Source organism: Eubalaena glacialis, chromosome 4 (assembly GCF_028564815.1).
Source record: "Eubalaena glacialis isolate mEubGla1 chromosome 4, mEubGla1.1.hap2.+ XY, whole genome shotgun sequence".
NCBI lineage: Eukaryota > Metazoa > Chordata > Mammalia > Artiodactyla > Balaenidae > Eubalaena > Eubalaena glacialis.
This window is the reverse complement of record NC_083719.1, coordinates 53593161-53614804: the sequence shown is the minus strand read 5'-3', so window position 1 is coordinate 53614804 and position 21644 is coordinate 53593161. Positions and strand designations below refer to the sequence as shown.

General features: G+C 40.5%; 1 protein-coding gene across 7 annotated transcripts in view; it reads right to left on the bottom strand.

Annotated features, from left to right (window-relative positions):
* Positions 1 to 21644, bottom strand: part of MAST4 (microtubule associated serine/threonine kinase family member 4) — a 563146-nt gene that overhangs the window by 18639 nt on the left and 522863 nt on the right. For 5 of the 7 annotated variants that reach the window (XM_061189315.1, XM_061189316.1, XM_061189317.1 and 2 more), the window contains 9 exons: positions 20681 to 20889; positions 18750 to 18888; positions 17269 to 17401; positions 16239 to 16404; positions 14241 to 14342; positions 8039 to 8161; positions 7724 to 7836; positions 5806 to 5933; positions 5235 to 5470 (listed from right to left, as the gene is read on the bottom strand). In XM_061189315.1, coding sequence (XP_061045298.1) covers positions 5235 to 5470; positions 5806 to 5933; positions 7724 to 7836; positions 8039 to 8161; positions 14241 to 14342; positions 16239 to 16404; positions 17269 to 17401; positions 18750 to 18888; positions 20681 to 20889 — 1349 coding nt within the window. Of the gene's footprint in view, positions 1 to 796; positions 998 to 5234; positions 5471 to 5805; positions 5934 to 7723; positions 7837 to 8038; positions 8162 to 14240; positions 14343 to 16238; positions 16405 to 17268; positions 17402 to 18749; positions 18889 to 20680; positions 20890 to 21644 lie in introns of all 7 variants that reach the window. The other 2 variants (XM_061189320.1, XM_061189321.1) reach the window with 1 other exon arrangement.

Below are 21644 nucleotides of genomic sequence, written 5' to 3'. Positions count from 1 at the left end.
TCAACAATGTAAACAATCCCTTTTATACATGGTCTGTATTCTTCCAACTGCAAGCCATCTGCAATATAATTCGACTGCCACTTCCACTCTCTTACTGTCATTTGAGTGATAAGTCATAACCACCAGGGTATATATTTTCATCTCAGCCAGTGAAATTACTGTAGACTTTGTGATTAGTAGAGGCAAAACTAGGTTGTGGAAACATACTGCAATTGAACAAAACCATAATTAAGCCCAGTTTTTTAATATAGGGTAGAAAATAACACCAGTAGGAGGAAGCATAACCCAACAGACAGGGCTGGTAAACCTTGTAATTTCAGTGCTGTCTGTGACTCTGCATCCCCAGAAACGAAAAACTTATGTTCTCTGTGTCGATTTCCTCCTTAATTAGATGAGAAAAACTATACTTAGCTTTCCAACACAGATGCTGTAAACAGCTCCGTAAAGGATACAAATGATGCATAGTCTAGGGAAGAAAAATTATTCAGAAGAGGAAAATTTATCACTTAACTTGGGGGGAGTGGGAGAAAAGGAAAGAAAACAAATAAAAGAAATAAGCCTTTGTGGGAAGGGAGCCTGCCTCATCTCCTGCTGCAGAAAGAAGTGAGAAGGAATAAACCACATATGCCCCTGGGAGCTCTGGAGGTCTTGCAGGGAGACACTCTGGAGGGCTGCGCCAGGACACCCCCCGCTACTGTTTCAAGCCATCTTGTATGTCAATCAGCATTGCAAACTGGGGGCAGGGGGGTGAACATGCACAAATCACACCATTTCATGCAAGTAGATGTCTCTCTACCTCCTGGGATCATGAGGGACAGAGCACTGGCAGAAAGGGACTTGGTGACCTTCCCCGAGATTTTCTTTTTCTCTGTGCTTTCTAATCGCTGCCGAGCCATGTGAGAAGCGGGTTCACTGGAGGGCTTTGAGGAATTATCTGTACTGTCCACACACTCGCTTCGTCCATTTATCTGATCCAAGTGCTCTGAAAAACTGCCAACTGTACAAAGAAGAAGGGATAAACATGTTCAGGAAAATCTGGGATAGGAGAGGTGGGGAGAGGGGGAGAGAGAGAGAGAGAGAAGGAAGGACAAACGCTGGGAAACAGACGCCCATGTAGTTCATGAGTCCATGTGGTGTCAGGCAAACATGAAAATCATGTGACCGGTTTGAGAAAAGTGACGTGGAGGAGGAAGAATGAAAGAGGTGTCCATTCAGATTTCGTTCTACTTGTACACAAGTCCACTAACTCTCAGTTGACTCCATTTAACTAGGAGAATAATTACTTTTTAGAATCTGTCTTTTACAACCCTAGTAGAGACAACTCTTCCCCCCGACCCCGCCGTGAAAGGCCACGCACCAAACATCAGCTTATGGACCGCACAACGCCCACCGTATAGTATGATCATCCTGTGACACAAATGATCATCATTAGCAATGCTGTTAATATTGTTTTTTGCTATGTGGACATCATTTAGTCACTTCATGGACATTTATGCCCATGTCATCTCCTACCATCTTTCTAGGACACACCTCACACTTAGGCTCAGGTTTGTAACTTACGGAAAAGTGCCTAAAGTGTCGCTTTTGACTTCCCACACCTGCTTTCACTCTGAGCTCCTTGTAAATTTCACAGGACAAGACAAAGGGTATGCTTCACTATGGTACCCAATGGTTCCCTACATCTTCTTGCCTTTAGTCTAGACAGTGCCAAATGCTGATCTGCCCTGAAGTTACTGGAAGTGAAAAGATCCGTCCCCCTCTAAGCCAACCATCACACCTTCTTTATTTTTAATTTTATTAATCCTCAGTATACACTGGAGAGTTTTGTTTTTTTTTAAAGTTAAAAAATTAGGACTTCCCTCAGCAGAGGAACATAAGAGAACATGTAACCATGTAGAAGGATGCAGAAATGGAAAATCACTGACACCAGTCTGGTAATTGCACACGCCCAGAGTAAAGAAAGTTCTTTACTCTTGTCAGAAGTGACATGTTGAAAAAAGTCAAGTGACCATCCCTTTTGTTTTCTCCTATTCTTTCTTTCACAGGCTATCAGTTTTCCGGGTTATTTTTCTTTCTTTTTTTAATTACTGATAATACAGCTTTGTCCAGAAAAAAACAATGCTTATCTCCTTTTTCCTTCTAAATGCTATATTATAAGCCCCCGTGCTTTAAAAATCATCAACACTATCACCACATTAAGATATACAATCCACACAGAGAATTTAATACCATTATAAATGATCCTTTGAAAGACCAACCAGCACATTTTAAAGTGCTGACCATGACATTCTTTGCCTAGAGAAGAGGCTTAATCAGACTTAACTAACATTTCTGTTACAGTGCTATATACACATCACTCGATTGCACGGCAGGTTTGGTCCTAGTTCACAGAGGTGGCACAGACCCACAGGTGGGGTCCAAGCTAAGGGAAGCCTGGGACTTGGGACAGTGGGCTTGGGCATAGCACAGCTCATGGCCACCTACTGTGCTGTAGGTACAGGGTAAGACTCACAAACTTCCACGTGACACCCATCTGACCTACTAAGGAAGACGATCTTAAGGCAAATATCAACAACCTTTCTACTTCTATATGCCAAACTCAGTCCCACATAACAGCATATCTGTTCTATTCACTCTAAATGAAGAAATCAACTGCTGAGGGACTTGACAAAAACTGCTTCACAAATCAAAAAAATCTTATCTCAAAAACGTTTAGTTTACTTTGGGGTAAGTTACACACTCCCTTCTCCTTTCTAATTTGGCTTGGATGAGATCACTGACAAGCATAAACTGAAAAGCTGAATCTCTTCACAATGAATAATTTGTTGGATGCATTCAAGCACTACACCTAAAACTTCAAGACTTATTTTTCACTGATTCAAATACATTGTAGTCATGAAAAAAGAAACAGGTATAAAGCTGCACTTCCCTAAATGCCAGAGTGTGAATATTCAATGTTCTCTTTTATCATCCCTCCCTCTTGCCTCCGCCATTTCATCCCGCCATCTCATTTCATAGCACTGTATATAAACGTGTGTTTCTTTTCTGCCAGTGGTAGATAATGTCACCTTAATGTTCTGTAAATGTCAAGGATTCTTTCTTTTTGATGGTGGAGCAATATAAAAATCAACAAATTTAATTTTACTACAGTCACGGTTTTCAGATTCCCTAATTACCCTTGGCTGTGAGCAAATCAGCTCATCTCTCTATTCAGTACGGCCCCCAAGGTCTTTGATTATTTTTAGTGTGTGTATGGGGGAGACAGAGAGAAAGGTGGTTTGAATCTATTAATCATAATGCATAGCAGGATATAGACAGTTTTTTTTTAATTGTGAAAGTAATCAATCAAATGCTTAGACACCACTCCCCTCTCTTTATCTCCTACCTTTCTGATAGTGAGTAGGCAGAAGAGACCAAGAGATCATAAACAATTCATCATATTAAGAATAAATGTGAAGTAGAGGTAACTCTGTTCAGAGTAAATAATAACTAAGAAACAGATGAGAACTTAGTAACCAGAAATATAAAACACTTGACATATCTACATTTGATCTGATTATCAAGATGAACTAAAAATGGTCAGGCATCTTAGACTACCAGCTTGTTTCTACAATACTTCTTCACTGCTGTTCTCTTGGCTCTCTAGATTTAGGACAAGTGGAATTACCCTACATGGAAACAGAACTGAGGTGAAGAGAGAGAAGGAAAAAACCCAAGAGCATTCTTCTCCATGATCAACTGTAAGCTCACGTGAAGCTCCACAGAACCAGACTTTTTAGTGAGGCAGAAATAAACCCAGCCTGTAAAATTTGTAATTTTGAAATGATTCAAAACAAGATGAAAACATTACACCACGAATATTCAGTTAGTTAAAAAAATGTTCATGAAAATTCTTGGAATCACTCATGGTTATCAATATAGCATACTGGATATGGCTTAATGAAAACATTTATCATAGCAACCTTAATCCATATCCATGTTTTTATTTTTTAAGCATAAATACACATTGCTCTGTAGAAGGACATGCTGTGCATAAAATTTTTATACACCGAATAATATTTGAAATGCACTTCAAGGACTTGCTCTGAGGGAAGCACAAGGCCGATCATCTAATGAGGACACCTCCGTGATTAAAGGCCCCAAGTATCCATGATACAGTAAGCATTTTAAAAACCTGTGGAGATACTGCTCCTGCTGTCAGGAAGGTTTACTTCACACAAAAGTGACACCATAAAACGCCCCCTAGGAAAGGCCCAAGTCCCACTGTTTCCCACACACCCAAAGATGTCTTAGGGTTATCTGCGTCAGTTATCCAGAGGCTGGGAAGGCAGCTTGGGTGCAGTGGAGTTGTTTTGTAGGCGCACGAGACACCGATTTGAACTGTGTCGGTATTTCTGACTCCCCTCTCCCCGCTCCATCCATGAAGCTCACAGAATAAGCATCTTTTTTTTTTCCCCCTTAAAGAAACTTTATATCCAAATCACTTTTGAAGTAAAACACTTCAAAATATAGATCGAGGTATAAGGTATTTTTTTTTACCATCAAAGATACGAGATGTTTGCCCACCTAATTTCTTGCTTGTCTTCTTTCTTATACGTCCCTGAGATTCTCATCAGCCTCTGTTTCTAGCCAGCTGTGCAAACAGAATAAGCATCTTGCTGCACTGACTGAGGGTCTCACGTGCAGACTGCTTGGTTATTGGGTAAAAGTGGTCCCATAACAAAACCCAACTCCTCCAAAGAAACACCCACCCGTCTCAACAGTAGAAGGAAAACTGGCTTACACGGTACCTTATGGGTGGTGACTTAAGACACTGTTGAGGGTAATTTTGACCATTTGACTATTTAACAGGGTCGCTTACTTGTAACTTTGAGTTAGATGCAAGTCCACGAGGCATGCCTTTGTATCCACAACAGAGAACACGCTCCCTTACTGTGTTCTGACAGCCATCAAAGGACGCCACTGAAACCCAGCAGAGGATGTGAAGGCTACAGGTGAAGCAAGAAGGATCTGCCGTACAGCCATGCACTAAGGAGGGGTCTGAGACATGTGATCTCAGTTCTGAGGAGCCCGTCGCCCAAGCTCAAGGAGTGGGGCCGTGGAGAGAGTCTAGTGGCACAAAATGCCCATCGTCGCTGCCTGGCTGGGCCAGGCCTGGGGCTCCGAGCACCAGCGGTCACTTCTCAACGTGGTGGGTGATGCCTGGATGGCAGGGGCCACGCCCAAGGCCTTACCTGACAAGGTGGAGCTGCTGATGGTGCTGGCCGGAGTGGTGACCTCGGGCTCCTCCTGAGCACTGTCTGCAGGGGGGAGGGCTGCCTTTCCTGGCTCCTCATGCAGCTCTCTGGGGTGGGGGGCAGCCTCATCTTGTTCTGCCTCTGCCGAAATAGCCAGTTTGGGAAGCAGGCCAGAACCGAGTTTATGTCTGTTGCTTTCAGTATCCGAAGAGTTGGATGCGGATAACTGTTGCCTTAAGTAAAAACAAAAACAAAGTCACGCGTCTATACATGCTATGAAACTGTGTTCAAGGTGAATTTTGGAAGAAACCAGGTAAAAATGGAACTGAGGTAGCCTAACCAAGACACGTCGAGGGCAGTGATTCTTACAGTGTGGTGCCCAGACCAACGGAATCAGCATTCCAGGGAACTTGTTAGAAATGCACATTCTAAGCCCCTATCCCGGATCTCCTGCGTCAGCAATCTGCTTGCACAGGCCCTCCAGAAGATTCGGATGCACACACACGTTTAACAGCCACTGTCCTAGTAGCTGCTTTTCATGATATTTGTTAACAAGAATTTCACATACATTTCAGAATACTCTGAACTCCAGCTTAATGTTTCCGTGGATGGCAAAGTTGTGCTTTTGGTTTTGTCCCCAGGGTCTTCCTTCTCTTCTTCTGGATTCTGAGTACCTCGATCTATACTGCTGAAAACCTGCAAGGCAAATAGTCAGTGCTTATTAATACCTTCTTGAAAGGGACTGTCAGAATAAAAAAACAAACAAATCCTGGCAGAACAACCTGAGACTATGACTGAAGTTTGAATTGGGACTGTGTATTCAAAAGGTACTTTCCAGTGCTGTTTACTTGAGTCCTGAGGTGAGTCGTCAATGTACAATTTTTTCCTTTTGGAGCGGGGAGCTATGAATTCATCACCCTCTCACCGTATCTCACTATGGACTTTGTATCTGCAAACAAAATCCATAGATGCATTGCAGTTTCTAGGCCTGGGATCGATGCACATGTTAGATTACTTTTTAACCATGAAGTCAATCAGAAAAAGAAAATCACAGAGAAAAAGATTTAATGGCTCCCAGTCAGGGGCGGGAAGGAGAAAAATGAATTGGAATTGAGGGCGAAGAATAAATTACCTGTTTCAAGATATGTTGGGGGAGATGCAGTGCATATTTGGTTAGGAGTCAGAGGTACTTTGGCTTATAAATCTCATATACAGACAGGCAGTTTCATACGTTGGTACCAGGATTTCTGAAGGGGATCATAGCTTAGGCAAACTGAGATCTCTGCTGTACCAGAGCGAAGATGGAAGCTAAAATAGGGAGCTGAGAGCCCAAGCCTAGGAAGCACTCACTACTGCCCAACCCAGCCACTTGCTGCTCTCATGGGAATGGACCTTAGACCTCCTATAATCTTCTGGGATTTGGAGGAAGGTGGCTAAAGAACAGGAGACAGTGGGCAGGGAACAGTTTAGGGGCTGGCTTTGATGGGCCAGAGAACAAGTACTGGGAAAGCCCACACTCTGTGTTATCAAAGCTTCTGTCCCGGCTCTGGGCCAGACCTGCGCCTCCCCTCCAGGGAAATCCCTACTTCTCCATGTCCTTCCTATAAATGGGGAGGGCAGTGCCAGCCAATTTGCAGATGCACCCCGGGCAGTCACTCAGAAAAAGATACGGAACACTTTAAAATCACTCAATGCTATAGAAAAGCTACACAATAATCATGCAAAATGCCATGGCAACAGAAAATACATCGCTACTGAAAATAGCAAAAGGAAGGCAGGATTCCCTCTAGGTTCATTTCTATCTTCCTAGGGCCCTGCCCCCATCTCAGGACTATCAGGTGTGTCTTTGTTTTGTTTGTCTTTTATATCTTACCACTACCAGTGAAAAAGCATCTTTCTCCAATGTTGATTTTATCTTCTACCGTTTCCAAAATTCTAGCTTGGCTTCCTACTGCCCCTTTAATATAATAACTTACACTTTCTATCATCGGTTAAGAGACTTTCTCATTCCGCAATCAACTGTCCCCAAGTGTCTGGCCTTATGCCAAGGACCAAGCTTTCTCCTTTGTGTTGTATTCCGTGGGATACTAGAAGAGGGCTCTGCACACAATGAGCTCAACGTCCTTCACTATAAGATGAAAGAAATGGAAGGATGCCTCCAAGGCCCAGCAGCACTGAGCTAGACCAGGGTCAGCATGTAAATGGTATCAGGTACTCCAATAATGACTATGAATGCAAGTCTCTGCCTCCAAGAAAAAAGATACTCATCTTTGGATCATGAAACAGAGAAACATACCCCTGCAGGGCGGTAGGGACTCTGGATTATCAAGATGGTGGGGTCATTACCCACCCCACCAAAAAAATCTCAAGCCCCAAAACACTGCATGGGGTTTTTACAATTCTGTGCAGCTGTTTAAGGCACCAACTATCTGACCAGTAGGAGATTCTCCCAGAGACCTTCTATGTTTATGCCATATTTTACTTACTTTAGAAAACCGATGTGAACATGAGGAAAACTGCCTTATTTCCACATTAAAGTCTTCGTCATTTGTGTCATCTTCTTCCTCAGTCTCCATATGATGGTACTTCTCTGACCGCGCTGCAGGGAAATGTTTGGAAACAGTTCCAATTATTCAGAATTTCAGCTTTTAATTTAGATATTTTAATTATGAGTTTTTATATCAAAGCAGCATTATGTTTCAGAACCCATGCGTTCAAGACTGGAAGGTACTATCAAAAGTAGAGCTGATTTTCTACCAAGTAAAGGCCAAATAATGTTTTATGTCAGATAATGCACGTACTATCAAAATAACTTGTGTCATCTTCGGATTCCAGTTGGGGAATGAATTCTGCCTTCTGTCTCAGCAAACTGTTCCAGTCTAAGGAACGGAAGAATCGATGCTGTTTGACTTCATACGCACCACCTTGGGGTAGGGAGTGGAGGGGAAGGACAGAGGGAAACGTGTTAAATGATCCTCCCAGCAAAGGTAAGAATCAGTTTCAAAGAACAACCAAAAAAAAGAAAAACAAAAAAAAAAGTTCTATCAAGAGAGAACTAAAGAAGTCAGAGAAATCTTTTTCATTCTACAACCAAAACCTCCAAAAATTCTTCCATAATTTATCAGCAGATTTGATTTTGCTAATAGCAGTTGCTACGGCATTTTTCTTTAATTCTTCCATGACTTCCTCCATTTTTCAAAGGTTAATGATGTGGCCACTGAAAATCCCATTGTGCTGAACCTGGGGACGTGGACACACACTGGCCCAAAGCAGACTTGCTCATTGCAAACCCCCAAAAAACCTAAGAGGGTGCAAAATGTGTTCACAGCAGTATTTCCTCTGGAGGTAAGGTTTTAATAAAGATGAATTTTCCCTAAATAGTATATAATGGTTAACATTTGATTTTATTGGATTGCTCATTAACATTGGTAGGAATTATATTCTGTGGATTACAGATTCTTAAGTAAGAATATTACTCAGCCATAATAAGAAATGAAATTGAGTTATTTGTAGTGAGGTGGATGGACCTAGAGACTGGCATACAGAGTGAAGTAAGTCAGAAAGAGAAAAACAAATACCATATGCTAACACATATATATGGAATCTAAAAAAAAAAAAAAAAAAAAAAATGGTTCTGAAGAACCTAGGGGCAGGACAGGAATAAAGATGCAGATGTAGAGAATGGACTTGAGGACACGGGGAGGGGGAAGGGTAAGCTGGGACGAAGTGAGAGAGTGGCATGGACATATATACACTACCAAATATAAAACAGATAGCTAGTGGGAAGCAGCCGCATAGCACAGGGAGATCAGCTCAGTGCTTTGTGACCACCTAGAGGGGTGGGATAGGGAGGGTGGGAGGGAGACGCAAGAGGGAGGAGATATGGGGATATATGTATATGTATAGCTGATTCACTTTGTTATAAAGCAGAAACTAACACATCATTGTAAAGCAATTATACTCCAATAAAGGTGTTAAAAATAAATAAATAAAAATAAATTTTAAAAAGGAGAAAAAAAAAAAGAAACTGGCAAACCTGTTTGATAGATTTATAATGCATGTGATGAACATCAATCACAATCCCTAAGTTTTAGGCTTCTTTTTGCCAAGTTAGCATTATAGCACAATTCAGTGAAACAATATTTTTAATTCAGTTCATGATTTTAAAGAGAGATTTTGGAAGGGCAGGCCCCATCAAAATATTACACTATCCCTCACGTAAAGAGAAGAAGATACACATTTTATTAAATCCCAGCATGAAAATCAGACCCCCGCCCTGCCACCAACATGCACACTATTGATGGGGGAGATAAGGAAGAATCAATCTTCAAACAATTCCAGGAAGAGAGATTTCTCGCAAGACTAGTGCCAGGGTCTAATCAGCCTCCCTACCAGGAGATGCCCCTCGATGTGTGTTGCAAATGCCTCTTTAATACAGTTGTCACTCATGCTTCTCACCCTGTCCTCAGTGGGGTACAAAAGGAATAGGATGAGAAATGCAAGCTGAATGAAAAATAGGCTTGGATCTTGGGGCTGGGGAACTGTCTGTAAGTTTCAAAGACGTGGCTCTGTCCCCAGTGGGTCCCTTGAGCACAAGGGGCAGGCTGGCTAGAGCTCTAAACCCAGCCAGGGGAAACCAGTGTTCTGAAGACAATGGAACAGAGAGAAAAAAACAAAGTGGAAAAATCACCCCCCAAAAGGGAGAATGGGTTCTTTACAAAGCATTTGATTAGAATCTTCATATAGAATTCCAGCCAGGCTTTTTCCGTGTTTATAGCACAATACTCAAGTCTGATGTTGATCCCAACAGCAAGAGCCATTAGCAGTTGTGATTTGAGGGCCAACTTTGACTAGTATTACACTAGATGCTAGAGGAAGTTGCTTCTTTTAATTAAACCATTGAAAGTAACCCCACGAAGTAGGTATTGTCAACTCCATTTTTGGATGGGGAAAGTAAATAAGCAGTAAAGCATACTGGACCAAGATTACTAGGTGAGTAAGGGTTACAGGGGCTGAGCCGAGGTCTGTCTAAAAACACCCAGGTCCATCCTCAGTGCCACAGCGCCACAGGCCATATAAGGGGGAGGGGCATGTTTCAGTTTGGATTCTACCCTGCCATCTTTCTCGCATCAGTTTACAAATGGATTCTCGACTGCCGATCCTGGGGAACACAGCCAAACAGCCAATTCCCCAGCACCTCTGCCCAGTCCAACCCCAGTCCTCCATGTATCCTGGTTCTCTTCTCTCCCAATCAACATCCTCAAACACAGCTGCCAGGGACATTTTCTTCCAGTGATCTTTTCTTGGAGAAGTTAAAAGGGCTTAAGTATTTATCTATCCAACTCCCTCACTGTGCCAGTGACACTGAGGTCCAAAGAGTCAAGCCCTACTTAGTGGCCCACCATGCACTATCCAGCGATGACTATGACTTCAGCTGCCACAGCAAAGGACAGCTCTGACACGCCCAGGTCGTTCAACTTTACCCAGAAAAGCACAGTTCTCTAGACTCAAAGGCTCGAAAGACACTTCAGACAACATCCGGAGTTTTCGATCCCCGACCTGCTAACCTTTGGGACCCACCCACGTCGGTGAGAGCGTTCGCTTCCTCTCTGTGATGAGTGCCAAATGGGTTCTACCCAAGGAGCCCCAGCCCACTGCCGACCCAGTGCACGGTTCTCACCCTTTGGCCTTTGTGCCCCACTGAGAAGCAGTTGCTTCTCACTGGGTCATGTTTCTCATGCACTTTTGGAGAGATGGGGAACAAAAGAATCAAATGGACACATTGGGGAAAAATTAACTCTGGGCTAAACCGTTGGTATAATATAGATGATGGCTTTACGAGCCAAATACAAATCATCAGACACAGGAACTCATGCAAATGTCAGCTCTCACTGTAAGAATTCACCAGGAAGGAAAGGGAAAGTGACTATTTCTTGAGCTCCTATTATGCGCTAGGTTAATGTACCAGATACCTTCATAAACATGCCTGCACTCAATCCTCACAATAATCCCTCGAGGTGTGTAACATGCCCATTTCCATAGATTAGGAAACTGAGACTCCGGGCAATGAAGAAATGACTCACGACCTCCCAGTTGGCTCATGGGTGGGAGTCAGTCACATCTGAGCAGCTCTCAAGTCCAGTGAGCCTGGCTGCCACTCAATACTCTGCAAGTTCAACAGTCGAGTTCAAGTACGACAAGGTCCCAAATTGCAAGTTATGCTTTGGCACTAATGTTCTCCTTTGAGCTTTCCTCTCCCTTCATAGAAGCTTCTTAAACACCCATTATGTTCTTCACACTCCTTTTCTCAGTCTCTCTAGTCTCTCGGGCAAATGCGCACTTGCACATTTTCACGGTGCATTATTTTGCCCGCTAAATATGCATTAAATCCAAAATGCTGTCACTGGAAGCAGCATGGCAAGCCTGCGAGATTCTCAGCCTCATTCTCTGGGCCCTACTGGGACCTGTCACGTTGGACCTGCCTGTTTGACAAGCTCTCCTTGACAATGCTAAGAGCTTGGGCAGGGTCTTTTAAATGTCTCTTTTGAGCTTCTGCTAGAAGATTTGTTTCTCAATCTGTCAAACCCTGAAAAGACCAAAAGCAGCGGTCAAGGAGAAAACGTGCAGAGATAACTTGCAGCGTATGATATATAAACGTGGATGTACTGACCACCATCATAGCCCTGTCTTGTTAAATAAAGCCGAATCAAGTGTCCACATATTCTTAAAGAGGACAGAAATGGGCAGAATACTAAGGAGGAAAACTCTCCAAAGTGACACACAAACACTGAAGGGAACTCTTTAGGGGGTGTGCTGATTCCAATATATTTTTAGCCCTACCTTAGGACAACACTCCCCTGGGACAGCTGATTAGGATATACAAATAGATACTTGTATTGTTGTAGGACAATCTTAAAATGCCACTGTTGCTCATATTTGGCTCAAGTGAGTAAAATCACCCCTCAAAACTCTGCCCCACACAGAGCCTTGACACCCATTCTGGGACAGCTACTCTTATTGCTTGAACTATAAAGCAAATCTAACTGCAGGTCACAGATGGTGGGAAATAACCAGTTTGCTAGTCACTTCAGACAAAAGGAAAACCAAATAGGGCGACAAGAAATATAAAGGATTCAGTTCAAAGAGTTCAGTCAGCCCAAAAGTAGGGGCACCACCACAATTTCTAAATCTCACATGTCCAAAGGGGAAAGCAAGAGATTATATACGCAGAAAAATAAAAATGATAATACCACAGCAGTGTCACATCTGGTCCTAAGAGCCACAGTCGATGATCTTTTATCCTCACAAAAGTCCTGGGATATAGTGCTACTGTCAGCTCCATTTTATAGATGAGGAAGTAAGGCACACAAGGGAAAACAACCTGCTCATGGTCACACAGCTGAGATTTAAACTCAGGCAATCTGACTCCGGAGTTTATCCCTTTAAGTCCCATTATATTGCCTTTCCTAGTTAAAGGCCCACTCATCCACTGAAAAAGGCAAAAAACACATGGTATTCCAGTATGAAACTCAAAGCAGTTTTGCCAACTGAGTCCTGATTTTAAAACTTCTTGGGAATTCCCTAGCGGTCCAGTGGTTAGGATATGAGCTTTCACTGTTGTGGACCCGGGTCCAATCCCTCATTGGGGAACTAAAGAGACCACAAGCTGCACAGCACGGCCAAAAAACAAAACCCCAAAACTTCTTGGATTCTCTAATGCAGGGTCTTCAAGAGTTTTCTGTCAAGAGCCACAAAGTAAATGTTTTAGGCCTTGTGGGCCATGCGGTTGTTCATGACTATTCGACTCTGCCAGAGTAGCATGAAGGCAGCCATAGACAATATGTGACTGAACAGCATCGCTGTGTTTCAATAAAACTTTATTTACAAAATAAAGGTTGGGCCCAGGGGTTTTAATGCATCATCATAACCTCGAGGTCGCACAGCATTCCATACTTAAGCAAGAACTGAGCTCTCCAACTGGGGAAGCTGTGAGCAAAAGTGGAGAACAATATAAGGTATATATTTGGAGCTGTTGCAAATGATTTTGGCCTTGGAAAAACTGGGTGAGAGAATGATCTCGTCAGTATTTTCTGATCTTTCTAGCAAAATGAGGTAGAATGAAACAGCTCAGAGTAAACAACCCATCAAGTCAACAATTTTCACGGATGAAAATTTGTATCGACACGGTGTGCGTGTGTGGTGTGTGCTGTATGTGTGTGTGCATGCGTGTATGTTATATGTGTTTATTCTTTAGTCTCATCTAGATAAATTCACATACTGGGGTTGGCTAGGACTCTGTATTGGGATCTCTAAGTCTGTCTATTCAGAATATAAGGAAGAAAAGGAAAAAGAGCTGGCAAAAACAAAAAACTGGTAGCAGAACAGTCAGGACAAATAATCAGCAGGAAATAAATCTACTATCTCCTTAATCTTGAAAGTCAATATTTTTTAATCCTCTTTCTTGGGCCATGGTGCTGATCAACCCCAGGCACTTATTTCCAATAATTAGTTCAAGTACTGATAACCTGTTTCAAAGCCTGCAGATAGTAACTGCTGGGTCAGATCCTTCTAGGAATATATATATATTTTACAACCCCAAACAAACAAACAAAAAAACCTCCACATCCCTAATCCTCTGTTTCAAATTGTTAAGATTCATGCTTTTCAGGACAGAAGAGTTACATGTGCCCTTGAGGTTTTCTTCCAGAGAAATTTTATTTACTGAAACAAATTAAGAATAATTTCTGCTTTGCAAAACAGAAGAAAAACAACAACCAAAAAAGACAAACAACAGCCACCAACCCTCCTAGCATACATACTACTCTGAATCAGGAAAAAAAAATCCAAAATATTATTGTTATAACATATTGTAGTCATATTCTACATCAACCAACAGATGTTTCCTATGAAGAAAAAAAACAAAACAGAAACACAAACCTCTGAGTGCTCCACATTGACATTATTTCCTGCATATTAGCAAAATTAAAACGTATGTGCTCTAACCTGTTCCCAGTCTCTCCAGGGGATTCTGCCTGAGAAGCAAGGTAATCAGATCCTGGGCATCAGGTGGTGGCGCCTCATCCTTTTCAGGCCAGTTGATCTCATCTAAAAGGAAGAGAAGTAGTTTACGACTTCACCGGTGAAAGGCTGGTCCACATCCCAACAGCATGGACATCACCCGGGAGTTTGTTAGAAATGCAGAATTTCAGGCCCCACCCCAGACCTGCTGACTCAGAATCTGCATTTTTAACAAGACCTTCAGTTGATTCCTAGGCCCAGTCAAGTCTGAGAAGCACTGTTGCACAAGATATGAATAGCACAGCTGTCAACAAGGCAGGGAGAGAACACTTCAACGAGCAGTACCTCTCATCTGCCTTTTTGATTCACTTTTCGTTGGTAGAACTGGGTCACTACTAATTGGTCCTCTAGTTATTAAGAGGGCTCAATATAGCGGAAACTCTAAACTTCTGTGTTTTAGGCGATCGCCCATCCAGGGATTGTGGGGAGTCAGGGTTTCTCTTCTACCATCATCCTCAACTGAGAATCTGGCTACAGCCCCAGAGTTCTTCAGCTCCAAGAAGCAAAAAATAATTTTGTAAAAATAACCATTTCCAGAGGAACCATTTGACAAAGGAAAGGTCAAAATGCTAAGACTGAAGAAGAAGAAGAAGAAGAAAAAAAAAAACCCCCAAGGAATTGTAGTAATGGAAGTACTTAAAATCTGTCATAAATATTAGAATATGTTCTACATTCTAAAGGAGTTTGCCTGAAGATAGGTGTGCATGCTTGTGTGCATGGGAATTTCTGCACACAAGCATCATACGCTGCAAGTTATTTCTGCATGTGCCTGCCTCTAGCTTCCCCTGCTGCAGTTTAAATCTGATTTGGAAAATAAAACATGAATATGCATCTGAGCCATAAGGCATTGACAGAACAAAGCCAGCATTTGCTGCTTGTGTTAATTAAACAGTTGATTCCTTTTGCCATTCATCCTTGGTATATCAGAAAACAGCCTAGTTATAAATCCATAAAGAGCTCAGATATTGTATAAAAGGGTTATACACTGCAGGCAACTCACAAATCTACTTTGTTAAAGTTTACAAATATGCCTGGCTTGCAAAGTTAATGATGGAAAATAATGCTGTGATTAAGAGGCTCCTCATACCAAAAGGAATTGTCCGCCTATTTCCACTGTTGGACACTCTAAGCACAGTCCAGAATGGACCAGAGGTAGCTGATGAAGATGTGAGTGATGACTGACAAACTTTGAGGAAGAGAGGCCTTTTTGATCTCTGCTCCAGGGAAATTTATAAAAACAGCAGGTAGGGTAGTAATAATGTCTATTTAATTATCATTTAGTTTTGCCACAAGCCACATAACAATAGTTAGGGTCAGCTTGCAGGTTAAGATCTAAAGGTTACTGAATTTAAATGAAAGATGAACAGCTGTTAAGAAATAACATTACACCATAACAACTACCAATGAAATCATTAACAATCTGTGGATTAAATTTGCTTCCTCCCCATTCTCATTATTTATTATTTGGTAGACATTTGTTTTAGGGTTTATTACATTTTTGTTAATTTCTTCACCGTGCCAATAGCCATTTTTCCCATTTGTGTAAATGTTACCCACGTTAACCTTTTCTTCCCTGGTGCAACTTTCCTACTGTGGAAAGGAAGACTGGACAGCAGTGAAATCATTTGCAAATCCCACACCAATTTCTTCTGCAGAAAAAGTACACCATAAAAATTGGTCACATTGCTAGTACATTTCCAAATTCCATGTTAACAAAACTTCCTCAGATCAATTCCCAACACAAATTGTTCTCTTGAGATTGTGAAAGTCAGTTATGTGCTATGATGAGTGAGTTCTTTTAATTTGTTGGCTAAACCCTCTGATAAAGGTTAACATTTTAGTAAAAACAGTGATACTCCCCAGAATTACACTAAATAGCTGCTTCCCAACAGTGGCTTAGAGATAACTGCTGACAATATTTACCACTGATGACTTGTCCAAATAGCTCTTCTGGAGTGTCCCCAAAGAATGGCACGCATCCAACCAGAAATTCATAGAGGATAATCCCCATGGCCCACCAGTCTACCGGCTTCCCATAGCCCTGCCTCAGAATCACTTCTGGTGCAATGTATTCAGGTGTGCCACAGACCTAAAAGATGATTGCAATATTAGAATAATTAGAATATTAGACATGAATTAAAATGAGCAAGATGGCTAAATATCAATTATTTTGCCTAGAGTGCACCTGCTCCACCACATGGAACCACATGGACAAAGAACTTGAGAACAGTGATTCTAAGTCGGTATCTATTGTACCAAAAGCAATGAATTACTTAAAATACCAAAAAAAGCAAAGTTTAAAATGCTGCTCTAATGTGAAACTGTGTGTAATGTCTAATTTCAAATTTGAGTAGTTTTACTTACTTTACAAAAACATTTGTAATCCTTGGATTTAAAATAATACTGCATTTTTTCGTCTGTCACTATCAGAGAGAGTTTTAGTATTTACATGACTGAAATATATTCACATCCTGGTTACTTCATAAAAGCCTGACAGTTGAGATGTGTTCACCTTAAGTTAACTGTACAATGAACAGATTGTGGGCACATGGTAATGAGGCATGCTTAAAGGGAAATGGGCCATGGCTCGGAGTTTGGCACCTGTGATTGTACAACGCATCATGAGTTTCATGAAGACTCTACTGAGACTCCCGAATTCCTTACAAAAACAGTTTTTCCATTTGTCTCTCTCACACTCTCACTTGTGTGCAATTAGATCGTTCATCTTACTAATAGACCATAATGTCGGGGGAGGAATGTGGAGGGACCGACATTTCAAAGAGGCCCAGGGAGAAAAATGGAAGCAATTTGCGCTTTATTAAATGTAAGGCTTATACAGACATCTAAAGCCCTAGCACTAATGTCAAGATGGCCTAAGCGAGCTGATTCTGAATTCCACTGTCAATCTTGCACTTTGTATTTCTCTCTGGAACCAAACAGCACGGAAGCTTACCTGTTTGTCCAGGAACTCTCGAGCATCCTTCTCAATATGACCCTCATAAAGATTGGTAGTCATGCTCATTAGTCCCACCTTGGATAATCCAAAATCTGTCAGCTTTATGTGCCCCATGGAGGTGACCAACAAACTGTGAAGCAGAAGGACATATATTACAACACTCACTTTGAAAGCTCATTTCTTGTTTTTACTTTTCTCCCTCCCACTGTGAATTGATAAGACTATGTAATATATAGGTATCAATCTTATCACAAAACCCAGCCTGCAAAGAGGTGAAGTCACACAAAGATGTTAAATATGTGTATCTGGCGGCTGAGAGTAATCCACAAGGGAGGGCCAGAGACCGGGCTCAGCCCATCTTCCTTGGAGCAGTCACATACAGCATCATTTACAACTTGAAGCTCTCAGAAAAATTCAAGTATGGAACTCTGACACCTTTCCATTTCCAGAATAAGAAAAGAGCTGAGAAAGGGCTACTGATAATCCCACGTCACACAACAGCAACTAACATAAGCAACCAATCTGCGATTCAAATGAGACAAAAGATAAAGAACTTGGAAGAAAAATGTAGCATTGTTCCAGATTTCAACTTCTGGCTCGAACTTAAGTGTCTACTCACTAAGCACAAGACCTACATGTCTTATACATGCAAAGAATTCACATTTGAAAGCTTTATGAATTTACAGTTAAATTTTTTTCATTTTAAGTGGCAAAGAAAATTTTAATTATTTTAAAAATTAAAGGAGTAGAGGAGTTAAAAAAAATAAAGCTATTGGAAGGATACATGCCAAAATTCTAATAGCTGTCTTCATTTGGGAATGTGAATGAAGTTTTTTCTTTTTGTACTTCCCAAATTTTCTGTAATGAGCATAAGTTAATTTTATAAAATTTCGGCACACTTAAAATCTTTACATATTAATAAGAAATACTTCTAGAGTTGTCTCAGATTAGTGGAGAAAGCATGGAACATTTAATAAATGGTGTCAAGATGAATACCTAGTCATTTGGGGAAAAATAGTCTATCTGCATCTCAAATCAGACACCAAAATGAACTCCACATAGACTAAAAATTAAATAAAAAATTAAATTGTGAATAAAATAGAATAGAATATCAAGGATATCATCTTGGGGGAGAAAAAATTATCTAAGTATGATTCTAAATGCAGAAACTATCCAGAAAACAACTCATAGCATTCTATGTACCAATTATTTACATAATAAAAAAAACTAAAAAAAAATTAACTAACCCTGGCTTAATACTCTTTTTTTGTTTGTTTCTTATAAGCTGCTATTGTAAACACCATAGCCTTTAAAAAGATTATACAAAAATCATCATGTATACTGCTAAAAATAACTCATTTGGGAACATTATGGGAGAATTTTAAAATGTACAAAGCAGCATTAAAAGAAAACATTTTTATAGACATAAAAATTTTTGTATTGTGTGATAAAAAGATGTATTTCATCAGTGTACATACTTGTCTGGTTTCAAATCCCTATGTACAATTCCATAATTATGTAGATATTCCAAGGCCAGGACTGTCTCAGCAAAGTACATCCTGGCCATATCAACAGGGAGAGGACCCATGTTCTTCATTAAGGTAGCACAGTCACCTCCTATAAAACACAAGAAAAAGACTTAGCAGGTATAGTATCAGCTAGGATTAAAGACCGCCAGTTTAGATTGCAGAATTTCAAAGTAGAATGGTATCTATCCATAGACATAGTCGATCGTGTTCATAAGTGGAGACTGTGTTAGGTAATCATGTTTCTACTTATGATGTGGTGTGGAGAAAATATAGACTTTTATTTAAGAAGCGCTGCTCATGAGAGAGCAGATTTGGCCTGAAGTGAAACTAAATGTTGAAGAACTGATGATGTGTTTTAGGAACAGTGTGACGATTTAAAATAAACCATTTTAAAACATGGATTCTGGAATCAGGCTGCCTGAGTTCAAATTCCGGCTCTGACTCTTACAGGTGGGGACATCTTAGGCAAGCTGGTCTTGGTTCTTTCAGCTGTAATATCAGGATATGAATAGTGTCATCCCTTTTATTGTGAGGATTAAATGAGGTAATCTGTGTAAAGAATTCAGGATGCTGTCAACACATATTAAACATGTGATAAACGTTAGTTATTGTTGTTAAAATAACCATAACAAAAGTTAATAAAGCAAAGTACTGGTGTGGTGAAAAGAACAATGGGTGGAAATCAGGCAAGTTATGTTTTTGTCTTGTATCTACCACTAAATATCTAGTGAAACCCCTTCTTGGGTTTCAGTTCATTCATCTGCAAAATGAAAACGATATTTAACGGTTCTTCAAGTTATAAGTTTTGGGATTCTGTTCAAACAATCACAAGGGCTTAAATTAGATGCTTTGAAAATTGTTTTGGAGACTGGGATTGACATATATACACTAATATGTGTAAAAGAGATAACTAATAAGAAGCTGCTGTATAAAAAAATAAATAAATAAAATAAAATTTTTTAAAAAAAGAAAATTGTTTTGGCCCTTGCTTATCTATTCATTTTATTAGCTTTATTTATGTCAATAAGTCATGGCTATGGAAACACTCAAAAATTTCATGTAAAATTGATGGAAATAAGATTACCTGGAGCGTTTAAAAGGTAGACCACAAACTTCCAAAAGAAAAAAAGTTAGTTTTTTAAAATTAAACTATAGTTGGTTTATAATATTGTGTTAGTTTCAGGTGTACAGTTTCAGACTCTTTCCCATTATAGGTTATTACAAGATACTGGATATAGTTCCATGTGCTGTACACTAAATCCTTGTTGTTTATCTATTTTATACATAGTGGTGTCTATCTGTTAATCCCATAGTCCTAATTTATCCTCCCCCCTTTCCCCTTTGATAACCATAAGTTTGGTTTCTATGTCTGTGAATCTATTTCTCTTTTGTAAATAAGTTGATTTATATTATTTTTTTAGATTAGAAGTTAAGATTTTCTTGAATGTATCTTTCTCCTAACTCACCTTTAATTTCATACCATACACCAAAAAGGACATATTTTTCATACTTTCCTTAAGAAGATCCATTGTAATGAATGTTTTCATGATACGTGATAAAAATAAGTAGGAAAAATCCCATCACCTATATTCTAACTTTAATGACCAATTGAGAGGAGGTACTTAGGATGAAAAGCTATTAAAAAGGGAAAACAACCTTTTTCCAAATAGCACTAATTTTCCCTTTGTTATAGTAGAGCTGGCACTTTACAAGCAATTATGAGAAGATAATGACTGGGAATACAGCCATCTAATTGCCTGGCCTTGGTTCCTACGTGGATACAACCATCGTATGGCACAAGTACAGAAAGCGTCAGCCGCACAAATGAGCCAGTGGTTTCTGGGTACAGGTGTCATGTTCTCTGTGTCAGAGTGACTCACCTTCGACATATTCCATGACCATGCACAAGTGGCGCCTGGTCTCAAAGGAGCAATACATGCTGACAACAAAAGGGTTTTCTGCAAAAGTCAGGATATCCCGTTCCACAAAGGCCTGATGGATCTGGTTTCGGAGGATGAGGTTCTGTTTATTAATCTTCTTCATGGCAAACCTCTGCCGCGACTCCTTATGCCGAACAAAATAGACTGCCCTGAAAAGGAGCACAAGAGTTGGGGTTCAAAGGAAGAGGGGATGTTTCTGGGTACAGTACACCACTTTTTTTTTTTTAACGTTCACGTGATAGCCGGGATCCAGCCCACATTAGCTATGCTGGCAACTACAAACATTCCATTCCAGGCCAAAGTCCTTTGGCTAATTGATTATTTTTTTTAATTCTTTCAATAAAAGTTACAGGTCACACATAAGGCAAATTCATTTCACTGCTTCATTTCACGGAAGAAAATGGACAGTCTCCAGAGTGAGCTACTTTCCAGTAGCTAGCTGTTGTTTTCAGTTTTTCTATAACAGAACAAAATCTGATATATAAGTTAAAACAGGAAAACAATGAACAAAAGTACATAACATATTCTGAGCTAGATCCTTTCTAGCATTAGATATCTATTAGGCATTTTTCCACAACTGACTAAAGCAATAATTTTCTATATGATACTCACGGGATCTACAAAAAGGGACCATAGACTATAGCTTCTTAAAGTAGCTGGCTTCCAACTTGAGAGTAATTTACTTCCCATGAACTTTCTAGATAAATAAGAAGTATGTAATAGGTCATATGAGGCTGCCGTCCCTGCTACAAAGAGTAGCATATTTCTTCACTACAGACCTCGGCATGAGTTACACCTATGCCTGTTTCAACAGGAAATGCATTTCCCAACCTAAAAGGGGGTCCAGAGTACACTGCATTTCTGGTCCATGTGACCCACAGCTGAGGTGTCCGGCAACTTTACT